Source organism: Pteropus medius, unplaced genomic scaffold, assembly GCF_902729225.1.
Source record: "Pteropus medius unplaced genomic scaffold, Ma_sr-lr_union100, whole genome shotgun sequence".
Lineage (NCBI taxonomy): Eukaryota > Metazoa > Chordata > Mammalia > Chiroptera > Pteropodidae > Pteropus > Pteropus medius.
In genome coordinates this window covers 27049651-27076063 of record NW_024349801.1, presented here as the reverse complement: position 1 = coordinate 27076063, position 26413 = coordinate 27049651, and the positions used below count along the sequence as shown (strand labels likewise).

At 36.1% G+C, this 26413-nt stretch overlaps 2 protein-coding genes and 1 non-coding gene across 18 annotated transcripts in view; 1 reads left to right on the top strand and 2 right to left on the bottom strand.

Annotated features, from left to right (window-relative positions):
• Window positions 1-12656, bottom strand: part of TMEM87A (transmembrane protein 87A) — a 36131-nt gene extending 23475 nt beyond the window's left edge. For 4 of the 5 annotated variants that reach the window (XM_039888409.1, XM_039888411.1, XM_039888412.1 and 1 more), the window contains exons 1-6: window positions 12337-12637; window positions 11027-11087; window positions 8221-8306; window positions 5785-5898; window positions 4915-4968; window positions 4786-4830 (exon numbers count right to left, since the gene is read on the bottom strand). In XM_039888409.1, the coding sequence (XP_039744343.1) occupies window positions 4786-4830; window positions 4915-4968; window positions 5785-5898; window positions 8221-8306; window positions 11027-11087; window positions 12337-12489 (513 nt within the window). In that variant the 5' untranslated portion in view covers window positions 12490-12637. Of the gene's footprint in view, window positions 1-4785; window positions 4831-4914; window positions 4969-5784; window positions 5899-8220; window positions 8307-11026; window positions 11088-12336 lie in introns of all 5 variants that reach the window. The other variant, XM_039888414.1, reaches the window with a different exon arrangement.
• LOC120581018 (5S ribosomal RNA) lies at window positions 1603-1721 on the bottom strand. The gene has a single exon (XR_005647137.1). It is a non-coding gene; the product is annotated as a 5S ribosomal RNA (ribosomal RNA).
• A 41-nt stretch (window positions 12657-12697) lies between the features above and the next one.
• The window catches only part of GANC (glucosidase alpha, neutral C), a 60328-nt gene continuing 46612 nt past the window's right edge, over window positions 12698-26413 (top strand). For 3 of the 12 annotated variants that reach the window (XR_005658541.1, XM_039888397.1, XM_039888404.1), the window contains exons 1-4: window positions 12698-13546; window positions 14779-14841; window positions 16187-16295; window positions 23111-23238. Coding sequence is in view for 8 of the 12 variants with exons in the window: in XM_039888397.1 (XP_039744331.1) it covers window positions 13518-13546; window positions 14779-14841; window positions 16187-16295; window positions 23111-23238 (329 nt within the window). In the remaining 4 variants the exon portion in view is untranslated. Of the gene's footprint in view, window positions 13547-14778; window positions 14842-16184; window positions 16296-17685; window positions 17909-19358; window positions 20783-23099; window positions 23239-26413 lie in introns of those variants that run through there. The other 9 variants (XM_039888405.1, XM_039888408.1, XM_039888406.1 and 6 more) reach the window with 9 other exon arrangements.

The window sequence follows — 26413 nt, the reverse complement described above, 5'->3', positions numbered from 1 at the left end:
TAAGAGTTCAAAAATTATATTTCATGATACAAACCCAAAGCGTCAAACAAAGCAGATTAAGCGATTCTTCAGCTATATATTTATTAGGTTATCTTAGCTACTTAAGAATATAAATGTCATGCAGAATCATTCATTTATCTCTATCTGTTGGCTTCTGACAAAATTTAGGAGCCGTTTGTGAGAAAACTTTACAGCTTCAAAGTTCTAGGTATATCATATTCTACTTACCCATACTAACTGAACATTTCTTGAACTTACTTATTCATTAACCAATAAAACTTTGGTGTAATAAGCTGTGCTGCTATTAATTTTATGTATCTCAAAACTCTCTAATTTCAAAAGGGATTGATTAATTCTCATTGTCCAAGATTTGACAGTTTACATTTGGCTCTGGAATTATAGCTATTTTGACCCTGTAAAAGTATCATACACATGCCGCTGTTAAGCATGTAACATTTATTATTTAATCCTCACAGTAACCCTATCAGATAGGTATTATTATTAGCTCCTTTAGTAAGTGTCCTTCAATAGGTGAAGAGATAAACCGCAGTACTTCCAGACAATGGAAAATTTACTTGACACAAAAAAGAAATGAGCTATCATGCCACAAGAAGGCATGGAAAAACCTTAAATACATATCACTAAGGGAAAGAAGTCAATCTGAAAAGTATATGATGATTCCATAATATGATATTCCTGAAAATGCAAAACTATGGAGAGCGTTAAAAAAAAAAAATCAGTGATTGCCAGAGGCTTGGGGGGAGGGAGGGATGAATAGGTGGAGCACAGGAGATATTTAGGGCAATGAAACTATTCTGTATATTGTAATTGTGTATATCTGTCATCGTGCATTTATTAAAACCCAAACAATGTACAACACAAAGAACTAACCCTTATGTAAACCATGGACTTTGGTTGATAATGGTGTGTCAATGTTGGTTCATCAATTTACAAATATAACGCACTATCGACGGTAGGGGAGTCTGAGTGTGCATTTGTGTAGGGGTATGTGGGAACTCTGCTTTTTGCTTAGTTTTGTTGTGAAACTCAAACTGCTCTAAAAAAGAAAACTATTAATTTTAAAACTCTACAATGGTAAATATATTTCATAATTGTTTAAATCAAACCAGAAATCTTTTCTTAGGGAAAGGGACAAGGAGAGGACCTTTCCTCTAAAAAAACATGTTTCATCCGAGCTCTTATAAAAAGGCGTAGAGATACTGAATTTGTGAGTATCTTTTAAATAGGATTATAAAGTATTCCCTTAAAACCAATTTTTAGAAAGAATCGTCAAAGGTACCAATAATTCTTTGACTTCTTTGACTATAATCTGACTAAACATTTCTAAGTATTACTATTGATATTCCACAAGGTCATCTTTCAGTCATCTTTAATCACTAGGAACAGGGCTCAAGCCTTGAATAGAAGTGAAAAGTAGGCTATGCCAGAAGACCACTAAATAAAGCATAATTACAAACAGCCAATATGCATATAAATGTTCAGCTTCAACAAAATTTTTTTTTTTTTAGGCAAGGTGACCCTTGGTTGACCTCATAGATTGCAAGGACCTTGTCAGTGTACGTCCCTTATTTTTTATTTTTACACCTACAGCACCTGGTCTTCCTATGTGGTCTCCCATCCAAGTACTAACCAGGCCCGACCCTGCTTAGCTTCCGAGATCAGACAGGATCGGGCTTGTTCAGGGTGGCATGGCCATAGACAACAATTTTTTAAAAATACAATTTACAACAATTTAATCTGACAGATTGTATAAAATGCTTTAAATTAGAATAGGCACTGTCTGTGAGAAAAGAGGGAAATCCAATCTTACTTTCTTGGGACCATAAATTGCTACAACTTTTCTCCAAAGCACTTTGGCAAAACATAAAAATAGAACTTAAAAATTGTGCATTTTCACTTCTAGAAATTTAGGCTAAAGAAAATATTATAAATGTGCACAAAGATATAACTAGACATTATGAATGTGACCTAACTATAATAGCAAAAATCTGGAAACAATCCAATGCACATCGACTGGGAGTTAATTATAAAAATCATGGTAAAATGAAATAGTACCTAGCCATAAAAAAGGTGAAGTAGCGCTCAATGTACTAATTTAAGTGGAAAGAAAAAAACTACATGGCAGTACATAAAATATCTCATTTGGGTTAATATGCACATGTTCTGTATAATGACACAAAACTGCTACAAAATGAAATTACAAAAGATTTTTACTTTTAATTTATACAAGCAAAATGTTCACAACATGAAATTGTTTTGAAACCAGAAACTAAAGAGCTAAAAACAAATATATCTACAAAAATGTTTACTAAAGCACTGCTTAAAATTGCAAGATAATGAAACATGAATGTCCAATAATAGAGAATTTGTTAACAAATTGCAGTATATTCATACAATAAAATACTATGCAGGCATTTAGTAATGATATTTACTAAACTGGAAAGATATCCATGTTATATTGCTAAACAAAAAACGTTGCAATATAATACATATTGTAAGCTTCCCATTTTTAAATATAGTCACAAAGACAAGACTAGAAGAGAAATATGTTTGTAGTCTAAGTGTGTGGTAGTAATATAGATGATTTTCTTTTCATTTATGTATATTTTCTCATTTGTTATAGTAAATCTATACAAATTAGCAATAAGAAAAAACTATGAATGCTCTGTTTTTTAAAAATAAAATAAAATAAATGAAGTCTGCCAAACCTAACTCATTTTCAGGTTAAAATTCTGTACAACTATAGTTGGGATAGGGAGAGTAAAGGCAAAATAAGGACCTCTGAAAATACATTTAACCATAAAAGCAACAAGAATATGGGTAAAAACTATCAAAATTAACTTTTTTGGAACTCCAGAAATTAACTAAACACTTACAACAATCCTACAAGTGTTTCCTCAAGAAAATGTGCTGAATCTCAGCAAGGAGAGCAAGCTCGTGGCGTTTTTATTCCCTTCCAAGCTCCTTGAAAACAAAGTACTCCCAAATATAACAGGGTGAGAAACAGCAGTTTGGCAGTCACTGGAAAAAACAAGCTAGAAGGTCCCTTAAAGCCCAATCGCCACGGCTATCTGGCAGGTGCTGAAAAGCTCCATTCCCAAGGGCTTATCTTTTATATGACCTGACTCAGAACTCATTCAATGGGAAAGACACTGTACTCATGGAACTCTCAAAAACACTCAGCAATTGTGAAAGATCATAGCTGCCCGAGGTGATGTTACTAGGTGGGGCTATCAAGAGGCTGGCCAAAAACTTAAAAGGAAAAATTGGAAATGAGGTGTCCATAGGGGTTTTGACAAGCTCTTAAATATTCCAGGAAATCTAGAAGGCCACAAGTACATCCAGGGCCGTACATGTATGTGTGAGACTGTGCACGTGCCCCCAGAGAGACCTGAGAAGGCCCTAATCACTCACCTCTGGCTGATCTTAAGGCTCTGCACAAGAAGGAAGTAAAGATAGAGTTTTAAAATGTGGAAGAAGCCAAAAATTAGGCCACAAATTATATGATTCCATTTACATGAAATGAACAGAACAGGCAAATCTATAAGGAAAGAAAGAATAGTGGCTGCTCAGGGCTAGGGAAAGGATAGAATGAGAAATGACTGCTAATGGCTACGCCATTACTTTTTGGGGTGATGAAGATGTTCTGGAATTAGATAACAGTTGGTGGTTGCAGCAACTGGTAAATATACTAAAAACCACTGATTGTTTTAAAAGGGTAAATTTTGAGATATGTATATTGTCTTAATAAAGTTGTTGTAAAATTAAAAACTTCAATCAGTTTTATAAAAACCATGATCCAACATGGCTTATTTTCTCTATATTTTTAATGGGCAAAGTTTTAATTATTGTGAATTACAGCGTGAACTATGAAAATTTAAGGCATATTTATAGTCTTCAACTTGATTTCAATTTTCCAAAATCTCTTAGTTATATTCTATCACGAAATAATTTTAGATGGAATTTAAGGCTCTTTCTTAAAAGTTTCTTCCTATTTACAAGTAATATTAGTGAAAAATAACAAAACTGGAGCCACTTCAAAATGGATTTGGAGCCATCACCCCAGAGGAATTGCCTTGCACATCTTACTCCTCAAATCTCAGGAATGGGCCAAAACAACACTGTATTCTAAACAACTGTTTGCAAAGCTAACAGAAAAGCAGACAGCTAAACTACCAGACTGAAAATTAACAACATTCTTTAGAATTAGCACCATCATGTAATAGCTAGAGAATAACTTAGCTTATTTGCACCTATAGAAATTCCTTTCTTGATTTATTAACATCAGTAGAAATTCCTTCCTTCTATTCACATTAATTTCCCCCCTTCCCTTTCTCATAAATATCCCTTGCCATCACCTCCTAATCAGAACACTATTTGGATTTTTGCGTGAATCAGTGCTTCTGAGAATTGCAATTCTAGATTTCAAATAAATGCTTCTGAGAATTGCAGTTCTAGATTTCAAATAAATGCTTCTACCTCTCACCTTGGCTTTTCATTTTCCAGTGAACATATTTATGGTGTGATAATTACAAAAATATAGAATGATTGTAGCAAATATGGAAAATACAGAAAACACAAAGAAGAAAATAAAAGTAACTCAATAATATATATCATTCAGGGACAGCCATTATTAACATTTGGTGTATAGCTTCCATTCTTAAGTTTCTTTTTAAATGCTGGCACACCAGGATAATTCAAAATACATGAACATAAGAAAACTAAAATATGTGTTCAATGCCCCAAATTCCCAACTACACTTACAATTTTTTCTCCAGTAAAGGTAAGATTTGTTCCATTCTCCTTAGCCTTTAAACATTAAAAAAAAAGAAAAGAAAATTAATTCAAATTTTTACTTTAGTCTCAGAAATATTTAACAAGGAAAAGAATTACCTCCTGTTTTTCTCCTAAAAGAGGCAATCGATGTACAAAATCCCCAGAAAAGCTCTATGAAAGAAATATAAAACTAAAATTAAAGATATGTAAAAATAAAGTGTAGCTCAAAATCCACAGAAATGGTTAAAGCAAAACACATTATAACATTGACAGACGAAAGATTTCCATTTAACCACAAACAAGTGAATAAAACCCTGCTGGGAACTAAAAATACAACCAAAGCAATTATATGGCAAGAGAATTAAAATGGGGGGTTTCGAATGTTCATCAATGGATGAATAGACAAGCAAAACGATGGAGTATTATTCAGCCTTAAAAATGAATGAAATTCTGACACATGCTATATGGATGAACCTTGAAAACATTTTGCTAAGTGAAAGAAGCCAAACAAATATTGTATGATTCTACTTGTATGAGCTATCTAGAATACTCAAATTCACGGAGACAAGAAAGAACAGTTTTTACCAGGGACATGTGTGTGTAGGAGGGGGTGTTACTCTTTAATGATTATGAAGTGTCACTACGAGATGATCAAACAGTTCTAGAGATGGCTAGCGGTGACAGTTGTACAACAATGGGAATATACTTAATGTCACTGAATGACACACTTAAATACAGTTAAAATGGTAAATATTATGTATATTTACAATTTAAAAATTGGGGGATTTACTTTTTATACCCCAAAAAAGCACATCCTATCTTTGATGAGATGAATATTAAGTGGTTGGCTATGCACCTATCAGAACATGCTTCTAACTTATTTCTGTCAGAAGAAAGAATTGGGGAATAGGAAGTTGATAACACCAAAAATACAAGCATTACATTTTTTACCTCTTCTATTTCCCTCCAACTACTATCAAACCTTACCTGTGTCTTAAAGAGTTCACTGCAGTTCTGAAACAATTTTGATGATGTTTGGTATTTCCCAGACAAGGCTTTTTTTTCCTTAAGATTTTCCAAATATGTCTCCACTTCTTCTGCCTGGAAAAGTAGAGAAAATACAAAGTATTTAACTTTCACAAGTAAGATATTTAGAACAAATAGACAGCCTATAATACAAATATAGTTTGGGGTTTACTAATTTAAAACCTAGGACTAGATAAAGACTCTATATGATAGTACCCCAGCATTAAACCCTAAAGTATAGAATTCTAGTCTATGGCTCGAAAAGAATAGTTCCTCTAAAAATTCTCACAAGATTGGGAAACTGTCCGACTCTAGAGAGTTTTGTCACAAGAAAACATATTTACAAGAGTTACTTGACCCAACTAACACCACCAATGAAAAGATATACTTGTGTTCATAAGCTAAGATAGAGCACAAAATTGTTGTAGCCATTCACAGCCCACTATTAATACTCTGAAAAAAATCATTTTTTGTGGCTTCATCAATCAGTTCTGTGTATTTTTCTCTGATACCTACAAACCTAACCTTGCCGTCTTTTTTCTAAGCTCCAATTTCACATCTCTATCTGCTTGTCATTTCCATAATTTTGTCCTGTGGCAACCCAAAATAATTTTTACGTTCTTAACTTGTACTACCTACGAAAGCTGAATCTAAACCCTTGACCAGTTTTATCACAAGTCTCAAATATAAGATGTTTTTAATTGTAAACCCAACTGGTGATCAATTAAGAGAAAAAGATCACCAAACAACATTTCAAACCATATTCTGGTGTTATTATCATTTCTTTCTTAATTTTTCAGTCCTTTAGTTCTCCTCCTATCAATCCTACCCAATGTTGTATAGCAAATGCAAAAAAAGATTACCAACACCATAAAAAAGATAATTTAAATCCTAATACTAGGCTGAAATTCAAAACGCTCTAAGGTTTAAAAAATCAACTGAATGGCACACTTTTATCTTTGAAAAGAAACCTCAAGAATAGTAGGGAATATGTAATGAAAATTTTAAAAAATGAGGTAAATGAGGATGGAAAAAAGAATAGAAAAGGCCTGAAAATCCATCTTGGAGCCATAATCTTCAGTGCTCCAGTACAGTACACTACAGTTTTGAAAGTGTGGTCTGTGGACCCTTTCATGAGATCTAAGAAGTCAAAACTATCATCATCATCATCATCATCATCATGTGTTATTTTCCTTGTACTGATAATGCAAAAACAATGATAGGTAAAACTGTTGCCCCTCATCAGGAACACCTAACTGAACTAGTAGTCACCGTACTCTTCACAGTGACAAACTGGCAGTTTAAAAAAAAAACTGTCAGTTTTAAGTAAGAATATCCTTAATGAAGTAGTAAAAATTATTAAAGTTATTAAATCTTGACCTTTGAGTATGTGCCTTTTTAATATTCTATGAAATATGGGAAATATGCAAAATACTATAAATGATTGTCTCAAGATAAAGCACTTTGCAACTATGTTGACTTACAAGCCAAATTGTACACTTTTTTCATTTACTTGAAAGAATGACTGACAAACTAGTTATTCAGACTTGCTTATTTGGGAGATATTTTCTTGAAAATGAGCAATGGGGTCTGTCACTTCAAGGAAGACAACTGACAGTATTCATTGTCAATAATAAAATTTGAGCTTTCAAACAAAAACTGGAATTTTGGAAAATTTGTATCTGCCTCACTATGAGTTTAACAGCTTCTAACACAAAGTCTGATGAGACTGAAGAGTGATATTAACAAACTTATTGTTGAGTTAATTGTAAAATAAGTTAATATGTGGAAAATTTATATAATTCAACCAACCAGTATTTTCTAAATGACTAATGAATGATGTTACAAAATCATACATGGGTTAAAGACCATTCAAAGTGTCAAGACACACCAATTTCTTTTTAATACAACAGTAAAAAAAGTTGACTGATGTAGTTTCGGATTCCATATTGCAACTAACTGAGTAAAGGAGATATAAGATTACAGCTGTCTTGTACTATACCTGACATTAAATAGATTTGCAAAAATACAAAATACCACTCTTCTGTTCTTTTCTAAAAAAGTTATTTTTCATTAAAATTTTTTTATATTAATATGCAATGAGTTTATTATTGTTATTTTACAATTAATAAATATTTCTGTATTTTCTCAGTTTTAATTTCTAAGATATAACCCACATGAACAAAAGTTTTTTGGAGTCTGTATAACATTTAAGAATGTAACAGAGTTCTGAGACCAGAAAGTTTGAGAATTGCTGGTACAGGAGGTCTACAAATTAGGAAGCATGGATTCTATTTTCAGCTCTTCGCCACAGATACATAACACGCCTTCCTTTATCAGGTTGGGACTTGATGATCTCTAACGTCCAAGGAAAGTCTGTAATTTTATGTTCCTTACCTTGAAGTTGTATATTTCATTGTAACAATCAGCACTTTTCAGATACCAGGTTATATTCAAAGATATGTCACAAGGTTCTCCATCAACTATAAAACAAGAATCTTTGTGAATAAAAGATGCTTCTCAAACAAAGCATTTTTCCTAAACTGTGAACCCACATCCCATTTATTTTCTGCTAAAATGAGATACTCAAAGACTATATCTTCTCCTAACAGAAGGTAATGAAATAATATATGTAAAAAGAACAAATCTAGATAAAATTAAGTATTGTTATCCACAGAAAGAAACAGAAGTTAAGTGGTTTTTAACCTTTGGAACTGTTTATGCTTTAAAACCTCCATTTGCGGTTCTCTGTTGGGAAAAAAACCTGGAAATGATAAAGCAGCCTTAAGTACAAGACCAGTCTTCTACTATCTTCAAATATTTATTCAGCAGAGCACTTAAGTATACAATGCTACACGGCACTGTGTTAGGCCAAAGATAAGAATAGGAGGGAACAAATTACTAAGACCCTTAAAAAGACTACATTCTCTTTGGAGAGATAAGGAAAAACATTAGGCATGTCACAAAGCAATATTCAAAATAGTTCCACTGAGGAAAAAATTCATGTCTTAAACCTTGAAAGATATTAAGATTGGATAGAAATAACTGAGCAAAAAGCAAACGTGGCTGGGGAAGATAGAAACAGCAAAAGCAAAAATAAGAGTATTAGGTTCTTTTCAAAACCTACCTTAAGAGAGGCCTCAAGGAATCTCATGAAATCAAAAAAGTCTCCTACAACTCATTAAAAATAGTTTGGAACACAGTATTCTAGTGGACCAAGGCATTAGTCTGAAGACTCAGAAGCATAAATCTGACTGTATGACTGATGAACTGTCTCACCTGGGGGAGGTCAGTATTTCAGTTTATCTTTGATTCTAGCTGTTGAAAGGAAAATTAATACTAGAGATACTTTATGCAAACATGACAAAGATAAACATAACTGCATCTGGGACACACTTTTACGAAGCTCAATTAAATTCACAAAAATCTGATTAAATAAGAATTTATGAAAACGATATAAAGGATTTTGCAACATTGCTATGAATTGCTCAGAAGAACCATACAGAGATGGGATTAAATAAAAGCTAGTAAGAAGTTCTCCCCAACAGGAGATTTGCAGGGAAACTTGGCTGTAAAAATACTATTTATACTGAAAGACACCCTTTAAAACTCTGAATGGATGGCTTTAAGAGATAGTGAAAATAGTACTGCCAATTTCATAGAAAACTATATAACATAACACCACAGAAGTAGAAAATTAAAGATAAGGTAAATATTAGAAAGCACAGAAGTGAAAGATAATATAAATTTTAAGGAGTCACAAATCCTCCAAAAACAATGAAATGTAGACACTTCAAAATATGCAGCTTGTGTAACTTGGCGAAACACCATTAGATCAAAACACAAGTTAGAAAAGACTGTACTGAATAAAAGGAAAGAATAACATACAGGCTGTCAGACTATTCTGAAAGACAAACACTGCTATCCCTAAAAGTTATTCTTATCTAATAAACTAGCCTCACAAGAAAGACCAGTGTGTCAGAATAAAATGAAGTCATAGTCAGGGGATTATATTTTCATGGACACAGTATATTCTTCATAGAAATTCTTTTACCTGCCTCCTTCTCCCCATGTATACTATAAACCTAGTAAGAGAAGGGGGCCTTTTAAACTTCTCTGCTGTCTAAAACAGTGCCTAGCACACAGCAAATTTTTAATAACTACTTATTAAATGATTAAAAGAAAATCATCCAACATGACTCCCACCTTTGCACTTTCAGAGAGAGATGCGCAGAAGCACACATGATTGATGAGGCTTTTTATTCCTGATCTTGAAATGGAGCTGTCCATGATAATTTGTTCTCTAAAGTAAAGCCAGTTGCAGAAATAAAAGAAAGCTTTTCTTTAACACACCATGGGATATTCTGGATTCAGATACAGTGGTTTTTCCACTGGACAAACTAGTTTTGTTCCACATAATCTCAATTTCCTTATATCTTTGAGTTTCCTCTTGCAAGGATCCAAGTGGTAAAATACTCCTTTTGTAAACAAGATTTACTGAACTTATTCACTCAGAGCCAATGATCTGACGAACCTACGAACCTACGTCATGTGTTCAGTAAACATCTATCAGGCACACGAAAGCAAAGTCAGTAGTACCTCTGTAACTCAGAACAGATTAAAACACCACGCAGACATAACTTGTCTAACTATACAGCTGACGCTTGAATAACATGGTTGAATGGCATGGATCAGCCTATACATGGATTTTTTTTCAATACCTGTACTGTTTTCTATCAGCAGTTAGGAGTTCACAAATGCAGAGGGCCAACTGTATGCACTGATCTACACCATTTAATAGAGGGGACTTGAGCATCCAAGGACTTTGGTGTCTATGGGGAGTTCTGGAACCAATCTCCCAGATACTGAGCCATAACTTAAGTTTTGGAGGAGTCAAAGTTATACATGGATTTGATTGTGCAGGGAGTCAGTGCTCCTAATTCCCTTACTGTTCAAGGGTCAACTGTATACAGTAACACCAGAAAAACAAGAGAAGAAAATAAAGTTCACACAAGTAAGTACTCTGAAGATTTTTGGGTGAAAGGACCTTAGGTATACTGCATATGTTTATAACGCTGGGCTATTCAATTTCAGGACTTATTTGACTTATTTTGTGAGAAAGTCATCAGGGGTAGAAAATAAGTAAAGGTTTAAAGATCACTCAAAAACTCAAACAAAAACTTCATGAAATGCAAAAACTCACATTTCAGGAAGATAGTAGTATTTTTGAAGAGGATCTTTCCAAAACTAAAATAATTTTTCCCCTGCAAAGACAAAGGAAAGATAATTAGCATCAGATCACTTTAATTCCCAAGGCAGAATATAAATGGTATAAAAACCTAAATTATAAAAAGCTCATTAGTTTTCTAAACAAAAAAAAGGCATCAATATCCTTCCTTTTAGTAAAAATTAACCACATCCAAACTGCAGAATTTTGAAACTTGGTACAGACATGATTTTTTTTGCCCCCATAGGCCTTGAGGTAAGGACTCTAGAAGGAAGACTGCTAGAAGTCTCAACTTAAATCTTCATGGGAGGTACTCCTTAATTAGTTCTTCCCTTACTCTAACCATTGTCCAGAATAACCAATCATTTCTTCAAATAAACTATTCTATGAGCAGATAGCCATATTTAACTCATTTTAGTAACAAGTACCTAAAAATTGAGAACCTGAAGATCTTCACCAAATGAACAAAAGCTATAATGCTTGCCATATAAAACTCAAATAATATTTGGAAAGTACAACCAGTGAGCAGAGCAGAATAAAACAAAAAGGCCACCGTTGTTTTAATAGACTAATGCTTTTGGACATTTCCTGCCTGCATCTGACTTTGTCTGCTCACAGGACTATAGCTCTTATTCAAATGAGGTTTAAAAGGGGAGGGAGGGAGGAGGCAGAAAGGATAAACCTATCTACTTAGTTGTTCAAAAGATAGACTAGCCTTACTATGTCAGATTTTAGAATACTATTTATTCCATTTTAGGCATTCTCGTATTAAAATACAGTTTTAAATGCCTAGGCTTCCTAATCACACAACAAAGCTTCAGAATAACCACTTCAAAGTTCAAACGAAATCATTCTAAGGAGAATTATCCAGTAACCACACACACACAAAAAAAATGCAAGGAGAAAGAAAGACGCCTATTTACATATCCCTCTTGTCCAACTCGGGGTCACTGGATTCTGTGAAACTTCAGCTGAAAAAGAAACCACTCTCCACCTATACATCAAGTTTACAAGTCTCAAGTCAAGCAGTGAAAGTTCTCTGACTTTGCTAAGAAGCCGCCCCACCATTCCTCTCTGCTCCTGAAGTTGCCCTGACATTCCTGTTAATCTACGCACAGAAATTCACGACTCTCTCCATGGAGGTGGGTCCCTGTTAAGCAGCGACACAGACGGTCACGACGATTCCACCCCTTGGAAGCGGACTTTTGAGGAACCTTCATGGACCCCTTGGGCCGCCGTAGCCCCACCCCTTACTCCTCCGGGCTCAGTTGCTTGGGAACACTCACCGACGATATTGGAATGTGCCACTTGGATCTATCGGCAGCAGCGACGGGAGCCGGTCCAACACCGAAAAGCCACAATGGGGACGGCCGAGCCCCCAGAAGAAGAATAACAGGCAGCACCTGAAGCCACGCAGCCACCGCCATCTTCACAACCATGGAGTACCTACCGAGAGCATTTCACCTTCTTCCGGTTCGTCCCGCCCTCTTCCGGCTTTGCTCTGAGGGGCCGGATCATCCGGGTCCTCGAAACCTCGCGAGGCTCGTTTGTTTTTTCGACTCAGCGGCCCCTCCCTCTGGCAGCCGTCACTGCTTGGTATGAGGCTTTGGAGATAACTGCGCAGGCGTTGTCTCTTGGTAACCTGGTCACCTTGGAGAGTCAGGATGATCGCCAAAAGCCACCTCCGCCTCGGTCGGCTCTTCTTTCTCCCAGCCCTTAAAAAGAGTTTGGGGCCAACCTAGCGCACCGTGCAATATTTGGCTCGCTCCTCCTCCCGTTGGCCTCGGGGCCAGAAATCTGGGAAAGCCGTAGTCTGGCTGCCGGTTTGGCGGTCTAGCAGTGAGTTCTCCGTTTCCGGAGGTATTTAAGCAAAGACTGGAATTTGGTGGTGGTGCAGTATAAGCCGTTCCTAGCCTCTTTAAAAAGACCCTTCAAACACCCTCAAAAGTATGATGCTACTATAGAGTTTAGCCGGAGAACATAAACCGCCAACAAAGATCCGACCGGCACATCCTACTCAAAGCTGAAAACGGGAAGAAAGTGGGTCAGTTTTCAAATATGTGGCGTCACCGTCGCTGAGATCTGCGAAAGCTTCGCTCCAATCAGGCAGGCCGTCTCGGTACTTCCTGATTCTCATGCTCTTGAATTTTAATCCTCTAGGGCTCTTTGCGTACAGACCCCCTCAACTCTCAAGACTTTTCGGTTCTTAATAAGCAGTTCCTCATCAGACACTTATTACCAAGAAAAATATGCCAAATAAACCCCTGTAGAAACCCTCGTTTGGGCCTGGATATCCCAGAAACGAGAGCGGATTTATCACTCTTTAAGGACCTGAAGGGAACTCATGTTTCCCAGAAACTTGAGGGTGGTGAAATGCTAGTGGCAATTTAGAAGCCTGTTCGCGGTTTGAAAAGATCGCCGGGCCCTTGGCCTGAGAGGTGGGAGCCTGCTAAGAGACTGGGAAGCCATGGAAACAGATGGGAAAGAGGAAATCAGGTAAAGGCTCGGTGATTCTGCAGGTTCTGGCTTCGAAGGTTTTATTGGTTGATTGCACTTCTTATTTGCATGTTTTATGTCTGCGCACTTAATCTTTTTTTCCTCAGCTCCCCAGGGATTAGTTGATATTAATAGTTAGACCCTCATAAAATACTTTCAGGATGGTTAACGAAACTGAAAAAGTTATGTATGCTCAGAACTCCTAACATGAATTTCAAGCATGTTACTTACCGAATTCAGCTATACCCACCTCTTCACATTATCATTCTGGAGCTCTTTCTTCAAAGCTGGAAAAAAGGAAACTGCAAATTTCTCTAAGCTTTGCACACTTGATTAAAGAAACAGTGACAAAGAGTGAGTCAATGAAGAATTTTAGTATGGCCAAATGTATCTGTCTGATCTTGTTTTCATCATCTTTTTAATTTGGTGTTCAGTCATAGCCTACATAATCATGGGCATGCTAACTACAGCTGCATTCAGCCATACTTTTGCATGAAAGCCAATGTGTCTTTTTTCTTACACCCTGTAGTTGTTTTAATTGGCACATGTTAAATACATAATCTCAGGTGGCAATATACATACATCTTATTCATGTTCTATTCCAGAAACAGCTGTTCTGGAAATTTGGTCTTAAAAATCACTGATATCTTGGAAAGTTAGGATGATCGCCAAAGATTGTCAGCATCTATTTAAAAAGCTGATTTTTCTTCTATACCTGTTTCTATTCTTATTCTAGTACTTTGCACATACCTCTGTTAAAGCATGTGTCAGGTTGATTTGTGATTGTTGGTTAGACTCTCTCAGAAATCTTGGACACAGTCCATATCTTCCTCAGAGCTCAGCACCAAATAAGAATATTTTGAAAATATTTTGTTGAATAAATAAGTGGATGGGTTTTGTTTGTTTGATTTGGGGTTTTTGTTCCTTCACATTTTATTGTGGCAGTCATAGCTTTCACTCATTATTTTGTGAATATCCTTCCTCGTAAGTGGTAGTGCTCTTTTTCTATTGCTTACAGAGTAATCCCAGAACTTGTTTTGTTTTGTTGTTTACCTTGAATGATTTACAAAAAGATCTTGTTCACACATTTTATTGTGTTATGTTGTGGCCACGACACAATTTTGCATTGCAGAGCTTTACTCCCCATGTTCATACCATAGTTAGAAAAGGTATAAAAATTGGATTCACAAACCCTATGTGAAATAACTTTCTTAAAATGTCTGTTTATTTAGTGTTGAAGATGAAGCTGTGGATAAAGACATTTTCAAAGACTGCAGCAACATTGCTTTCTACAGGTAAGGAATGGAAATGTATTACCTAGATTGAAACATTTCTGACATTATTTCAAAACTGATGTTTAATAAATTTTTGAGAACAGATAGGCTTTCTAAGAAAAGAGTCGATTAGGAAATTTCAGTGATTAAGGAATTGATCAGACAGGAGACATTCGCCTTTATACACTTATTACTGTTATTTAAACTTTTCAGTAAATTAAGCCAAATTGTTTTTAAACTAATGTTAAAATTGTATGTCTTTGAATAGATAACACATTTACATGGTTCAGAAATTAAATAAAATAAAAAGATGTACATTGAAAAGTATTATTTCTATTCCTGTGCCATTCCACATCTTGTCCTTGCAACCAGATTTGTTAATTTCTTATTAATCCTTCCCATATTTCTTTTTGTGACTACACATATTCTTCTATCACCTATCTTATACCAAGTAGCTTTCTGTATAAAGTAGGTGCTTCTTTTTTTTCTGCTTTATAGTTTATTCTGAAGAGCTCATTATGAATATATGGAGATTATCCTCTCTTTTTACAGCTATATAGTATTTAATTAGGTAGATGTGCTATATTCAGTTTCTCCTATATTGCTAGACTTTTGGGTTGTTTTCAATATTTTGCTATAATGGCACTGCCACAATGAAAAGCTATATATGTCATTTCCTGTATACGCAAGTATTTATAGGATGAATTTCCAAAAGTGGGATTACCAGGTCAAAGAGTAAATGTATTTGAAATTTTAACTATTACCAGATATCTCTCCCTAGGGATTGTATTGTGTTGTCCTTCCATCACTGTGTAAGATTGCCTGTTTCCCCAGAGACTTATCTAACCCTGAAATTGAAATCACCAAAAATTGTATCATATACTACAACTTTCTAATTTATTTACACTACTCTAGAGGAAGAAAATCATATCATTTTAATTATGAACAAGTACAGTAGAGGGAATTCTATAGTGAACTTCCAGTCATCTTGTTAAACCACTAGATTATATTAGATTTCCACTAGAATTTATTGAGTTTCTATTAAAGCGTACATGTTGTAGAAAGAGGGAATGAAATTAACAAGCTAATAAATGTCATCTATGAAAACTGCCCCACTTTCTCAAAAAAGGCAGAAAATACTTTGAGCAATATTATGTTGAACAGTTTTATTAGTATTTTTCTTATTAGTACTAATTTTATTAGCACTCTAATAACAAAGTACTCCTGTTAGTACCTTATTGGAGTACTAAAACTGTCTTCACAATTTACTTACCATCATATAGTAAATTTTAATGACTCGTAATATAGTCTGTTGGATGCTGACAGTCACAAATAATTCTCTGAAATCTGTATACTCCATATCTAGGCGTCAGAAACAGCAGCTCTCCAAGAAGTCCACCTATCAGGCATTACTAGACTCAGTCACAGTAGGCAAAGACAGTACCAACTTCCAAATCATCAATGAAGCAACTAAGGTGAGATAAAAATATTTTTTACAGAGAATTATTTGTTTCTATATTTATTTGGGTTGAATGAAGTAAATTTCCACAAAAATTAATTAAAATTATGTGTGCTTCAGAAATAAACTTTGTTAAAAAAGTAATGTAATCTTTTTCATTTCTACACTAATATTACTTTAAAGTCAACGTATAGATTGCCTGAGTATCAGATGCTTTCCTAGATGTTTTACATGTTATTTCCTTTTAATTAGTCTTCACAAGACATCTAAGAAGCACATCATATTATCCCCAACTTCAGATGAGGAAATTGAAGTTTAAAAAGTCACTTGCTCAAAGTCACAGCTAGTGACCAGTATCTTTACTTGTTGTAGCTTGCAACCAGAACTTTTACCTGGATATGTTGACTCTTATTAAGCACCATGTTCTATCGCTATTACACAATGTGCAATTGAGCATGCAGCCTGAGCATGGTACAGATTTGGTGAATGCCTAAACCTCAAAATGTAGGTAGGCTAGGGGATCGAGGGACTATGCAATTGGAAAATATAAGTCACAAATTTCCCCTCTCCTAAGCTGCTTCACTAGCAGATCACCATAGTTATTACATACCGAAAAGATGAGAGCAGTACTGTGTCCCAAGTTTTTTTCCTTACCTGTTGAGTCACCAGACTACTAGAGATGGGCCATACAACGGGGCCAGTCATAGAGGAAGTGCTATGGACTTGGCTAAGAAGTGTGGCTGTGCACAAGTACCTGATGTTCCCAACGTGACCCTCACTTCCAGATCATCCCCCATCTTTGAAAGGCATCCTAAGCTTCTAAGGCCACCCAGACAAAGCTGGCTTAATTGGTAATTCACATAACTGAAAGATATAGTTAAAGCCATGTGGTCTAAGTCCCTAATAGCTTGGATAGTAACTCCACCAACTCACTAACAAATCAGACTGAGAAGAAATCCCCACTTTCACTGCAAAGCTGTGAGAGAGCTCCTTGTAACTACCAAAGCTCTGGCCTTATACTGCTGTACTGAGAGATCTCAGAGTAGACAACAAAAACTACCCCAGAACATCAGGAGTTTTTCTGTAACATTGTAAGGCCTTTAGCTTAGCGAAGGATCCCAACTTTATTCTTAGACAGGAAGGGCAATTGCACAATGAAGAAGGCTACATTCCTTATGAAGTTTTAGTATATTGAGCACAACCTGAACAATCCAGCATCATAATGACATATACTGAGGCAAAGTAAATGACACAAAAGCACCTGAATACCAGTGTGGGCCAACTTGCAAATTCTCAGTGCTGCTTGATACCAGTATAGTTAGTGGTAGGTCCCCACATATGGCCTTTTACAAGACTATAGATCAATTTTTCTGCACATACCTCTCTGGATCCTGAAAATATGAGAGATAGTGCTGTTCAGATCAGATGCCAGAACCAGAGCCCACCAGATCTGGATGCCTTCAAAGGAAAAGAAGCTACAGTCCGAGAGCACCCACAGGATCTCAGCATAAGACAGCACATGGCTCAGAAGTGAGCTGAGGAGCCCAACAAGCAAGTTATCCAGAATGTCAGCAATATGGCTTCCAAGACAGAACTTTGAGGACCCCTTGGAACAGACTCCATTTTCAGGTATTGGAAAGATCAGGGCTGCATAGCAGATGCATGCAAATGTGTATGTTTAGGGGAAGTCCCCCTGAAATTCTGAGCTGAACTCCATTTTAATGATAATCCTAGTCACTTGGACTTGAGATGACTAATAGGGACTTAAGGTTTCATACCCTCTGTCAGTTCGATAGGGACAACACAGATCCACTCACTGTATTGTCAATGAGCCTCCATTAGAGGTTGTTTCTGGAATGAGTGTTTCACGGGTGATTTCACACTAGCTTATGGTATAGGTGTGGTCTAAAGGTTTAAAACAAGCTGTATACATTCACTCATTCAGAGCGACAGCTTTTTATTTCAGGTTCAGAGAGACAGAACCTGAAGTCTAAGAGGATCCTTATTCAGCTCACAGCTGCAGTTCTCAGATTTCAATGATGAGGCAGATTCTGACAAACCCAGCACTCTTACTGTCTGCCTGCCCCCACACCAGTAAAACTCTTAAAGCAGTAACTTTGTTGGCAAATCTGTTGTTAATTTTTGAAATCCTTCTTCCCACCCCTCTCCCCCAAGTCTGCCTCTTAAGCAACCAGGAAACCAAGCTTCATTTAACATTATCTTAGTCAGCTCTGGCTGCCATAACAAAATACTGTAGACCAATGTCTTAAACAACACACATCTATTTCTCACAGTTCTAGAGTCTGGGAAGTCCAAAATCTAGGTGTCTGGTGAGGATCCCCTTCCTGGCTTATAGACTGCCACCTCCTTATTGTATATTCATAGAATAGAGAGAGCCGACTCTCTGTTCTTTTCTTGTAATGATACCAATCCTGCCATGGCCCCTCATGAACTCATCTAAACCTAATCACCTCCCATAGGCCCCATCTCCAGATACCATCAACTGGGGGTTAGAGCTTCAACATGTGAATTTGGGGATGAGGGGACACAATTCAGCCTATAGCAAACACAGTGTTCCTGAGACACAGTAACGTTACAGTACAAGCTCAAGTGTTGTCCTGTGTGTTTTCTCCAGATCGTGCTCTGGACATGTAGGCTTTGAAGAAAAGCTTATTGCAGGTTCAAATGCCTACGTTTTCTCTCACGGGGTCCCAGTTTGGTATCTTGCCTATTTCTGATGACAAAATAATTAGGTAGATATTTGATAAAGAATCTTCCAGAAGGAACTCTGGAAAGAAAAGAGTTATCATTAAAGTGTTGACTGTTTTGTTTTTTGGAACTGTTTTTTCTTACTGTTAACAATTTTTTACCTTTAGTGAAAATTTGATCTGGATTGCGAAACAGAAAATCTAGTCTTGTGACATCAAAGCAAGGAAATTTATGATGTTTATGATATCTTCTGTGTCTAGCTAAGAAGCAACAGACTTGTTTTTGACCTATTTTATGTTGCTAATTTTGATGCTTTCTCATGACATGGATGACCACTTGGCAATATGTTCACTTTTTTTTTTTTTTGCAGCCCATTTGCAAGTTTTCAACAGAGACAGCACTTCTAGCAGCTTGTCCAAGGATGCAGGGATGTCTCTGAGCATGTCTATGAAGTGACCCCTCGCCTCTTCACCTAAGCCTGATGAAAATGGGACTTTTCCCAAGCAGCCACCTCCTCAGCAAATGAGGCACAATTACCATTTGTTAGCCAAAACAGTTTCTGCAGAAATGGCCAAGAGTAGGCCGCTAATTTGGAAACTAGCCAATCAGAAGCATACCTGAACAGGCTAATTGTCCTTTGGGAATGGGCTAATGCCCAGAGTGAATTTGCCAACGTTCTCGGTAAAGAATCAGTGCTTGCAGTAAACCAACTGGCTGCAACTGTGGAAGGGCATTTGGTGACCTACAGCAATGAACTCTTAGGCCATTCTCTGAATCCTGGGAGGTCTTGATCAACGGCTGAGAGAGGTCAATTATAGTAGACCTGATGCCAGAGGAAAAGTGGGATCTACCCATCAAGGAGAACTTGATGGTGTCATAATTTCCCTTCCTAATGCCATTTAAATATGTGTTCTAGGGCTGTCATAGTCTCTAATAGTCATGATTCCCTATAATGGGTGAACAAAAAGTTTCGTTCTAATATAATCGTGATTAATCCACTACTTGAATACCTGGACAAGGTTGCTTCTGCTTCTGCCACCATGATTTTTACAACCTGTCTGAGATTTTGACCTATATGGCCAAAAAAACTAGACTTGTGGATGACAAACTACCAGGTTTCATATATTTAGTATGGGAGAAATAAAATAGGAAAGAGAAATTAATACTCTTTCCCGGACTAGGAGAGGTAGTAAGCCTCTGAATAAAGGTTTATGAAAAACCAAGTAGAGACTTGTGGTACTAAAAGGAACCTCTAAAATGTATTTCTTTGAGGATTTATCTCATCCTCTGTGAAGGTGAACATTTATCCATCTTAAATATTTTTAGGGGAGTAAAACCCAGGCTGTCTCACCTCATTTAAAATGTTTAGTTATAAGTTCCTTCACTTATTTTACACAAATCCATCTTGCTGCAATTTGAGTGTAACTGCTGTTATCTAAGTATTAACACTAAATAATATTTAAGTGACCTAGCTTCTGTAACTTAATATTTTTCATTGTCATTTCCAATCATCACTAATAGGAAAAGAGTGGATAATTTATTGGTATATTATTGTTTAATAAGTGTCCAAACAAGTCCCTAGGGAAGGACAGGAATTCTACAAATACTTAATATTTTAGATAAAAGAATATAACATTTATTTCTAGACTTTTTTGACAGAGCAAGGTTTTGATAGAAGAACTGGGCAATAACTGGCAGTTAAGAAGCCCAGAGAAGTGGTTATTATAAACTGTCATTCACAGAGCCCTGAGGATTCCATGGAGGCTCAGTGCAGGGAGAGGAGGGGGCTTAAAGGTAGGCTGTAAGCTGCTCCCTACTCTCTTCAACCCGAGTACTTTATTTATTGGACTGTTCAAAGTGTGCTGTTGTTAAAAAAAAATTTTTTTAAGCCACTAAAAACAGCATGAGCCAGATTATAGAAGCAAATGTATACTAAGGTCTAAGGAAATTATGTACTTGGAACATGAAGCTATGTTGGGGTGATAAGAGATAAGAATGAATCTGGATATTGACTTTGAAAAGGGTTACCTATTGGAAAAAAATCTGCTTCCTTAATTAAGTTAAAATGACAATAGAGTGGGAAGTTGACGCTGATTTTTATGTTTGGTTGCATAAGGTCATTACGTTAAAAGCAGGGTTGTTGCTACCTCCTCTCATATAATTAGGATTCTTTCTTTGAATGCAGCCTCAAGAACTGATGAACAAATAGATCAGTGTTTGGTTTAAAAAGAAAAATTTTTAAAGAAAGCTATTTACTAAAAAGGGAAGGATATCTTTGAGTACATACAATTTAATCATATATAGACAACCTATGTACCATCTGTGCAGCGAACTCATGCCCCATTTTTGCCTACTCAAAGTCGCTGAAGGCCCTGCTCAAGTCCCTTTTCCTTCAGAGTGATGTCACAGAACTCTTCTCTATATAGTCATCATTAACATTCCCCTTCTTTGTTCTCCCACAACACTGTCCTTGTCCTGTCTTATTATAAAATGCTTTATGTTTACTATGTATGTGTTTTTCTCCTCTAAATTGCAATCTCCTAAGACTTTAGCCATCCTTTTCCAGCAAAAAGCACATCATGATATTAGATACCAAATAAAGTTGAATTGAATTTGAGAGAGCAACAGAAATATATGTATAATTTGGGAGAGAATACAAAACCAACAGGATTTCAGCTTTATATTTGGATACATTTTCAAATTTAGAATTCCAATGGCATACTTTTAAGTGATTTAAATACAAAAGAACGTTAAATAAGTAAGCAATAATTACAGTATGATTGGGGTCGGGGGAAAAAGGAAATATCAGTCAAAGAGTACAGACTTCCAACTATAAGATAAATAACTTCTGGAGATCTAATGTACAGCATAGTGATTATAGTTAATACTTTATGGTGGCAATCATTTTGCAGTATATATGTATCAGATCAACACACTGTACATCTTAAACTTAGACAATGTTATATACCAGTTATTTCAATAAAGCTGGGAAAAATAATTACAGTATGATCACTACAACATAACTCTGTCTTAAGAATATCTATAAAAGCAGCCGCAGCCACTGCACTGTTTACCTGGTCACTTTTCAGTGTCATGTTACTGTTTAAGTATCATGACTAGTCTGTATTTTTAAAAGCAAAGTTCAGTAACATCATATATTTGGTGCTGCTTTGATATTCTCTCTCTCTCTTACTTGTACCACATTGTACTTGCTCTATACTATGTCTACCCAGCCTCGCCTTTCATTTAGCAAATATTTAGTAACACTAGGTATACCTACCCAGTTGGAACCAGGGTTTGGCATCACACTTGATAAGGATTTGGAATTTACATTGCAAAGTATGGCATGGCACACAAGTTGAAAACCACAGCTTTGAAATATTTCTCTGATCTAAGATACCTCATTTTGTAACCTAAATCCAGACATTGCTACTCTTGGGTTTTTTGTTTTTTATTTTTCAGATTCTGTATTTTCTTTACAATTCTATGTTGTTTCCATCTCCCACTGTAGGCAGAATTTTACCTAAGTTCTTCAGCCTCTTGAGAAAGATCCCCAAGCCATATACCCAGGTGTATTTTTAGTGCAGCAAGCATCATTCATCTACACTAGAGTACCCTGATGACCACATTTGACTCTATTTTGTTCTGTGGCTTATTACCCTTCATCTTTTTTTTTTTAGCTGGAATCCAGTTACTCTAGTTTTAACACCAAACTCTTATTCAAGATTTCTTGAGTACACCCTCACATATTATTTTATCATACCTTGAGTAGTTTGTCAGAGATACAGTGGTCATATGTCCCAATTTTCCAAAAGCAGTTTCTGTTTATGCCTGTCATCCAGTATAATAATTAATAGAAACCTCTTTTACTCTTAAAGGTTCTTGTCCGGACAATTATATGTTTGCCTAGCCATAGAACACATAGATGTATCTTGTCTCTACCACAGGTATAGCCAGGCAAGTACATACATAGACTGGGGAGCTTTTTTCTTCATGATTGCCATTGTTCTCTAGTTTGCTTAGCCTGTAATAATTTAAAGATAGTTTTCTAATTATTGTTATTTGTAGAACTGACCATCTCTGGAGTAATCTGTGGCAACTAATCTTAAAGTCTGTTTCCAGGTCCCTCTTTTGACTGAAGTTTATAGTATAGAAGGAAATATTTTCAGGCTTAAAATCAATGAAGAAAGTCCCCTGAAGCCCAGGTACGAAGTTCCCGATGTCCTCACAAGCAAGCCAAACACTGTAAGGTAAGCCAAGAATCAAGATTTCTTGAATACACTCTCAATGTGTTATTTTATCATACCTCAAGTAGTATATTTTATATGGACCTCATATTTAGTCTATTCAAAGCTACAATCATTTGTAGAGTTAGTTTCCATTTTGTATGTTATCCATTCTATTTTCTCTTCATCTACCATTTGACTCATCAGTACTTATTAATAGGGAGAGCCAGAGCTCTCCTCACAAAGAAAACAATTTATCAACCAGACTTGAGAGCAAGTAGGAGAGCTATTTAATTTACTCAGGTTAGCAGCAAGGCTCCAGAGATCTAATATACTAGCCAAACTCCCATGCTTACAGTAATTTATACAGTTAGACTGACTCACTTTTAATTATGGGTAGTCTCAGAAGTCTAACATGTAATTTGACTTAGAATCAGAGATAAATTAATAATCAGTGTATAAGTGAAAAAAAATCTTTAGGGATTCATATACCTGCAAAATCTTTATCAGTTCTTAGCATACTTTCCAGTGATATTTTAACTTGGTTTTACCTGTTGATTTCTGTTATTTTTTTTCATATTATTCCACTAAGGGAATATAAGATTGTGCCAGATGCTTTAACTTTACCTACATCATTATCATTGTTTTATGTAGATTATTTTGTCCATGAAAAAATAATTTGCATTATTTCCATGAAAATAAAAGATCAAGAGATTATAAGGAGAAATGATTTAATTATGGTAGAACCATTATAAATCTGAAATGTATCTATTCACTGAGCCTCTACTATATGCTAAGAATTCAGGAGACAAATTAAAAAGAGACTGCTCTCAAGGCTTTGCCGTTTGACAAAAGAGTTATATATACATATACATATATCTCCACTTAGTTAAAATATATTATTCTTTACTATCCTGGAGGATTCACTTTACTAGTAGATCATTTACATTTTTACATCTGTATTCGTAAGTAAAATTAGTCTGTAAATTACTTTTTTTCTATGCTATCTTTGCCATATATTAGGGTCATGCTGTTATTAGCTTGTGTAGTAAATAGATATGTTAGTTCTGCTTCTGTTTCAATCACTTTCTAGAGGGCCTTTGGCTATTGCAGTAACTAGAAAGCTAAAAACTACATTTCTCCATTTCCCAGACCTCCTTGTAGCTAGCTTCTGATGTCATCCAGGTTCCACCAATCAGATGCACTTACAGGTATCTTGATTTCAGAACTGAGTTTCTAATTTTACTGGATGGATTTGGCAGCTGTAGAATGGCTCTAGAGCCATACTAGTTAGGGCATTGGTTTCCTGGTCTCTGGATTACAGTTAAGGTGCCATAATCCTAGAGTCCAGCAGTTGCCATGATGACTTCTGATAACCCAACTTCCTGATTCTAGCTGGGATGAAAGTTCCATTGGCCCTACAGTTATGTTTTTGGGGTCATTGTTGGACTCCCTGCTACCTCAACCCTTCCCATGATGTTGTAAGCTCCTTATTCCCCGTATTAAGACATTATCTTTAAGCTTTAAATAGCCAGAGTTGTTTCTATTACCTACTGTTGGGTCTTGGTTGATATAGTCATTGCTATCAGAAGCGAGTATAAGCAATAGACCCTCCAGGATGAGAATATGAGGTTGGTTAGTGGGATTTGAAAGCAGTGAGAACCTGATTATCATTAGAAGATGAGGTATTTGTGTTATGGACTGAATTGTGTCCCCTCACCAAACTCAAGTGTACCTCAGAATGTGACTATATTTAGAGACAAGGCCTTTGAAGAGGTAATTAAGTTAAAATGGGGTCATTAGGGTAGGCCCTAATCCAGTATGGGTGTTCTTTAAGAAGAGGAATTTAAGACACAGGTAACACAGACACAGGGATGACCATGTGAGGACAAAACAGAAAGGTGGCCATCTGCACCAAGGAGAGAGATCTCAAAAGAAACCAAAACTCCTGACACTTTGATCTTGGACTTTCAGTCTCCAGAATTGTGAAAAAATAAATTTCTGTTATTTAAGCCACCCAGTCTGTGGTATTTTATTATGGTAGCCATAGCAAAATAATACAACTAGTAATAAACCATGTCATTCCATGGCAAAGTTACTTAAATTACTACTTGTGGTCAACTGAAATAAAATGCCTATTGAAAGCATGGCTCTAGCAAACCAAGTGGTGGGACCACAGCACAGCCTGTTATACAGAATTCAGAACTCTAAGGTGACCTTGGTGCTATGAAGAACTTAAAGAAAACAGCAGTCTTAGAGCTTTAAATTCTTAGCTCAAGGCATTGTTAGAAACCTAATAGATTTTTCTGACAATCCTAAAAGTCCCCTACATCTGTTTAGCTACAAAGTCCTTGTAGCTGAAAATTAGATAATAGAGTTTGGTTCTGTGGTTTGCAGAATTTGGCCATAATTGAATTCACAGTCTCATCAGGTCTATGTATTTAGAACATTTACTGGGAAAAGGTAGAATTCCTCAAAAGTGAATAGCAACATTTGGGAAGATTCAGACAACTCTCAGTACAAACCACATAATTCTACTTTGCCTCCTATTCTGGCAGAAGCAGCTCTTTCTCCTCTGTCTGATGAAGCTGTTCGTATCTTGCTTGGACATCCAGTGTTGACTTCACCTAAGATATACCATGGAAAGGGATTCCAATGCTCTGGGTATCTCACCCCTACCACCCTTCACTGCCTCCAGACCCAGTATCAGAATCAGAGTCCAACATGCTAGGGAACCAACTATAGGAGGAGAAGGCTTACACTCCTAAAGAATCATAAAATTTTATATTGGCAAAAACCTGGGAAATATGCATGGAAATGATTTCTGAGGGATTCCTGGACCAGAAGGAAGGAACATAACTTTAGGATCATGCTAAATTTATTGACATGGGTACATGTGCCAGAGAGTCTAGATTTGATACGCTAACTTCGACAGCTGGGAGTGGTCTAATTATTTGCTTGGCTAATTAATGGTTTTCTGTATTCAGCTATGGACTCTGCTGAATGAAGCTGAGATACCAAAAATTCCTTGGCACAGTATAGAAGAAATGATCCATAGACTTAGAGATATAAAGATATTGAAGTGGGTATCTCATATGCAACCATCTCATCTAGCCCTTAATTCTGTCTCCAAGAGGTTCCAGAAGATACTCCCTTTGTTGAGAAATACATTGGTGAGGGAACACTTAGAAAGTACTAT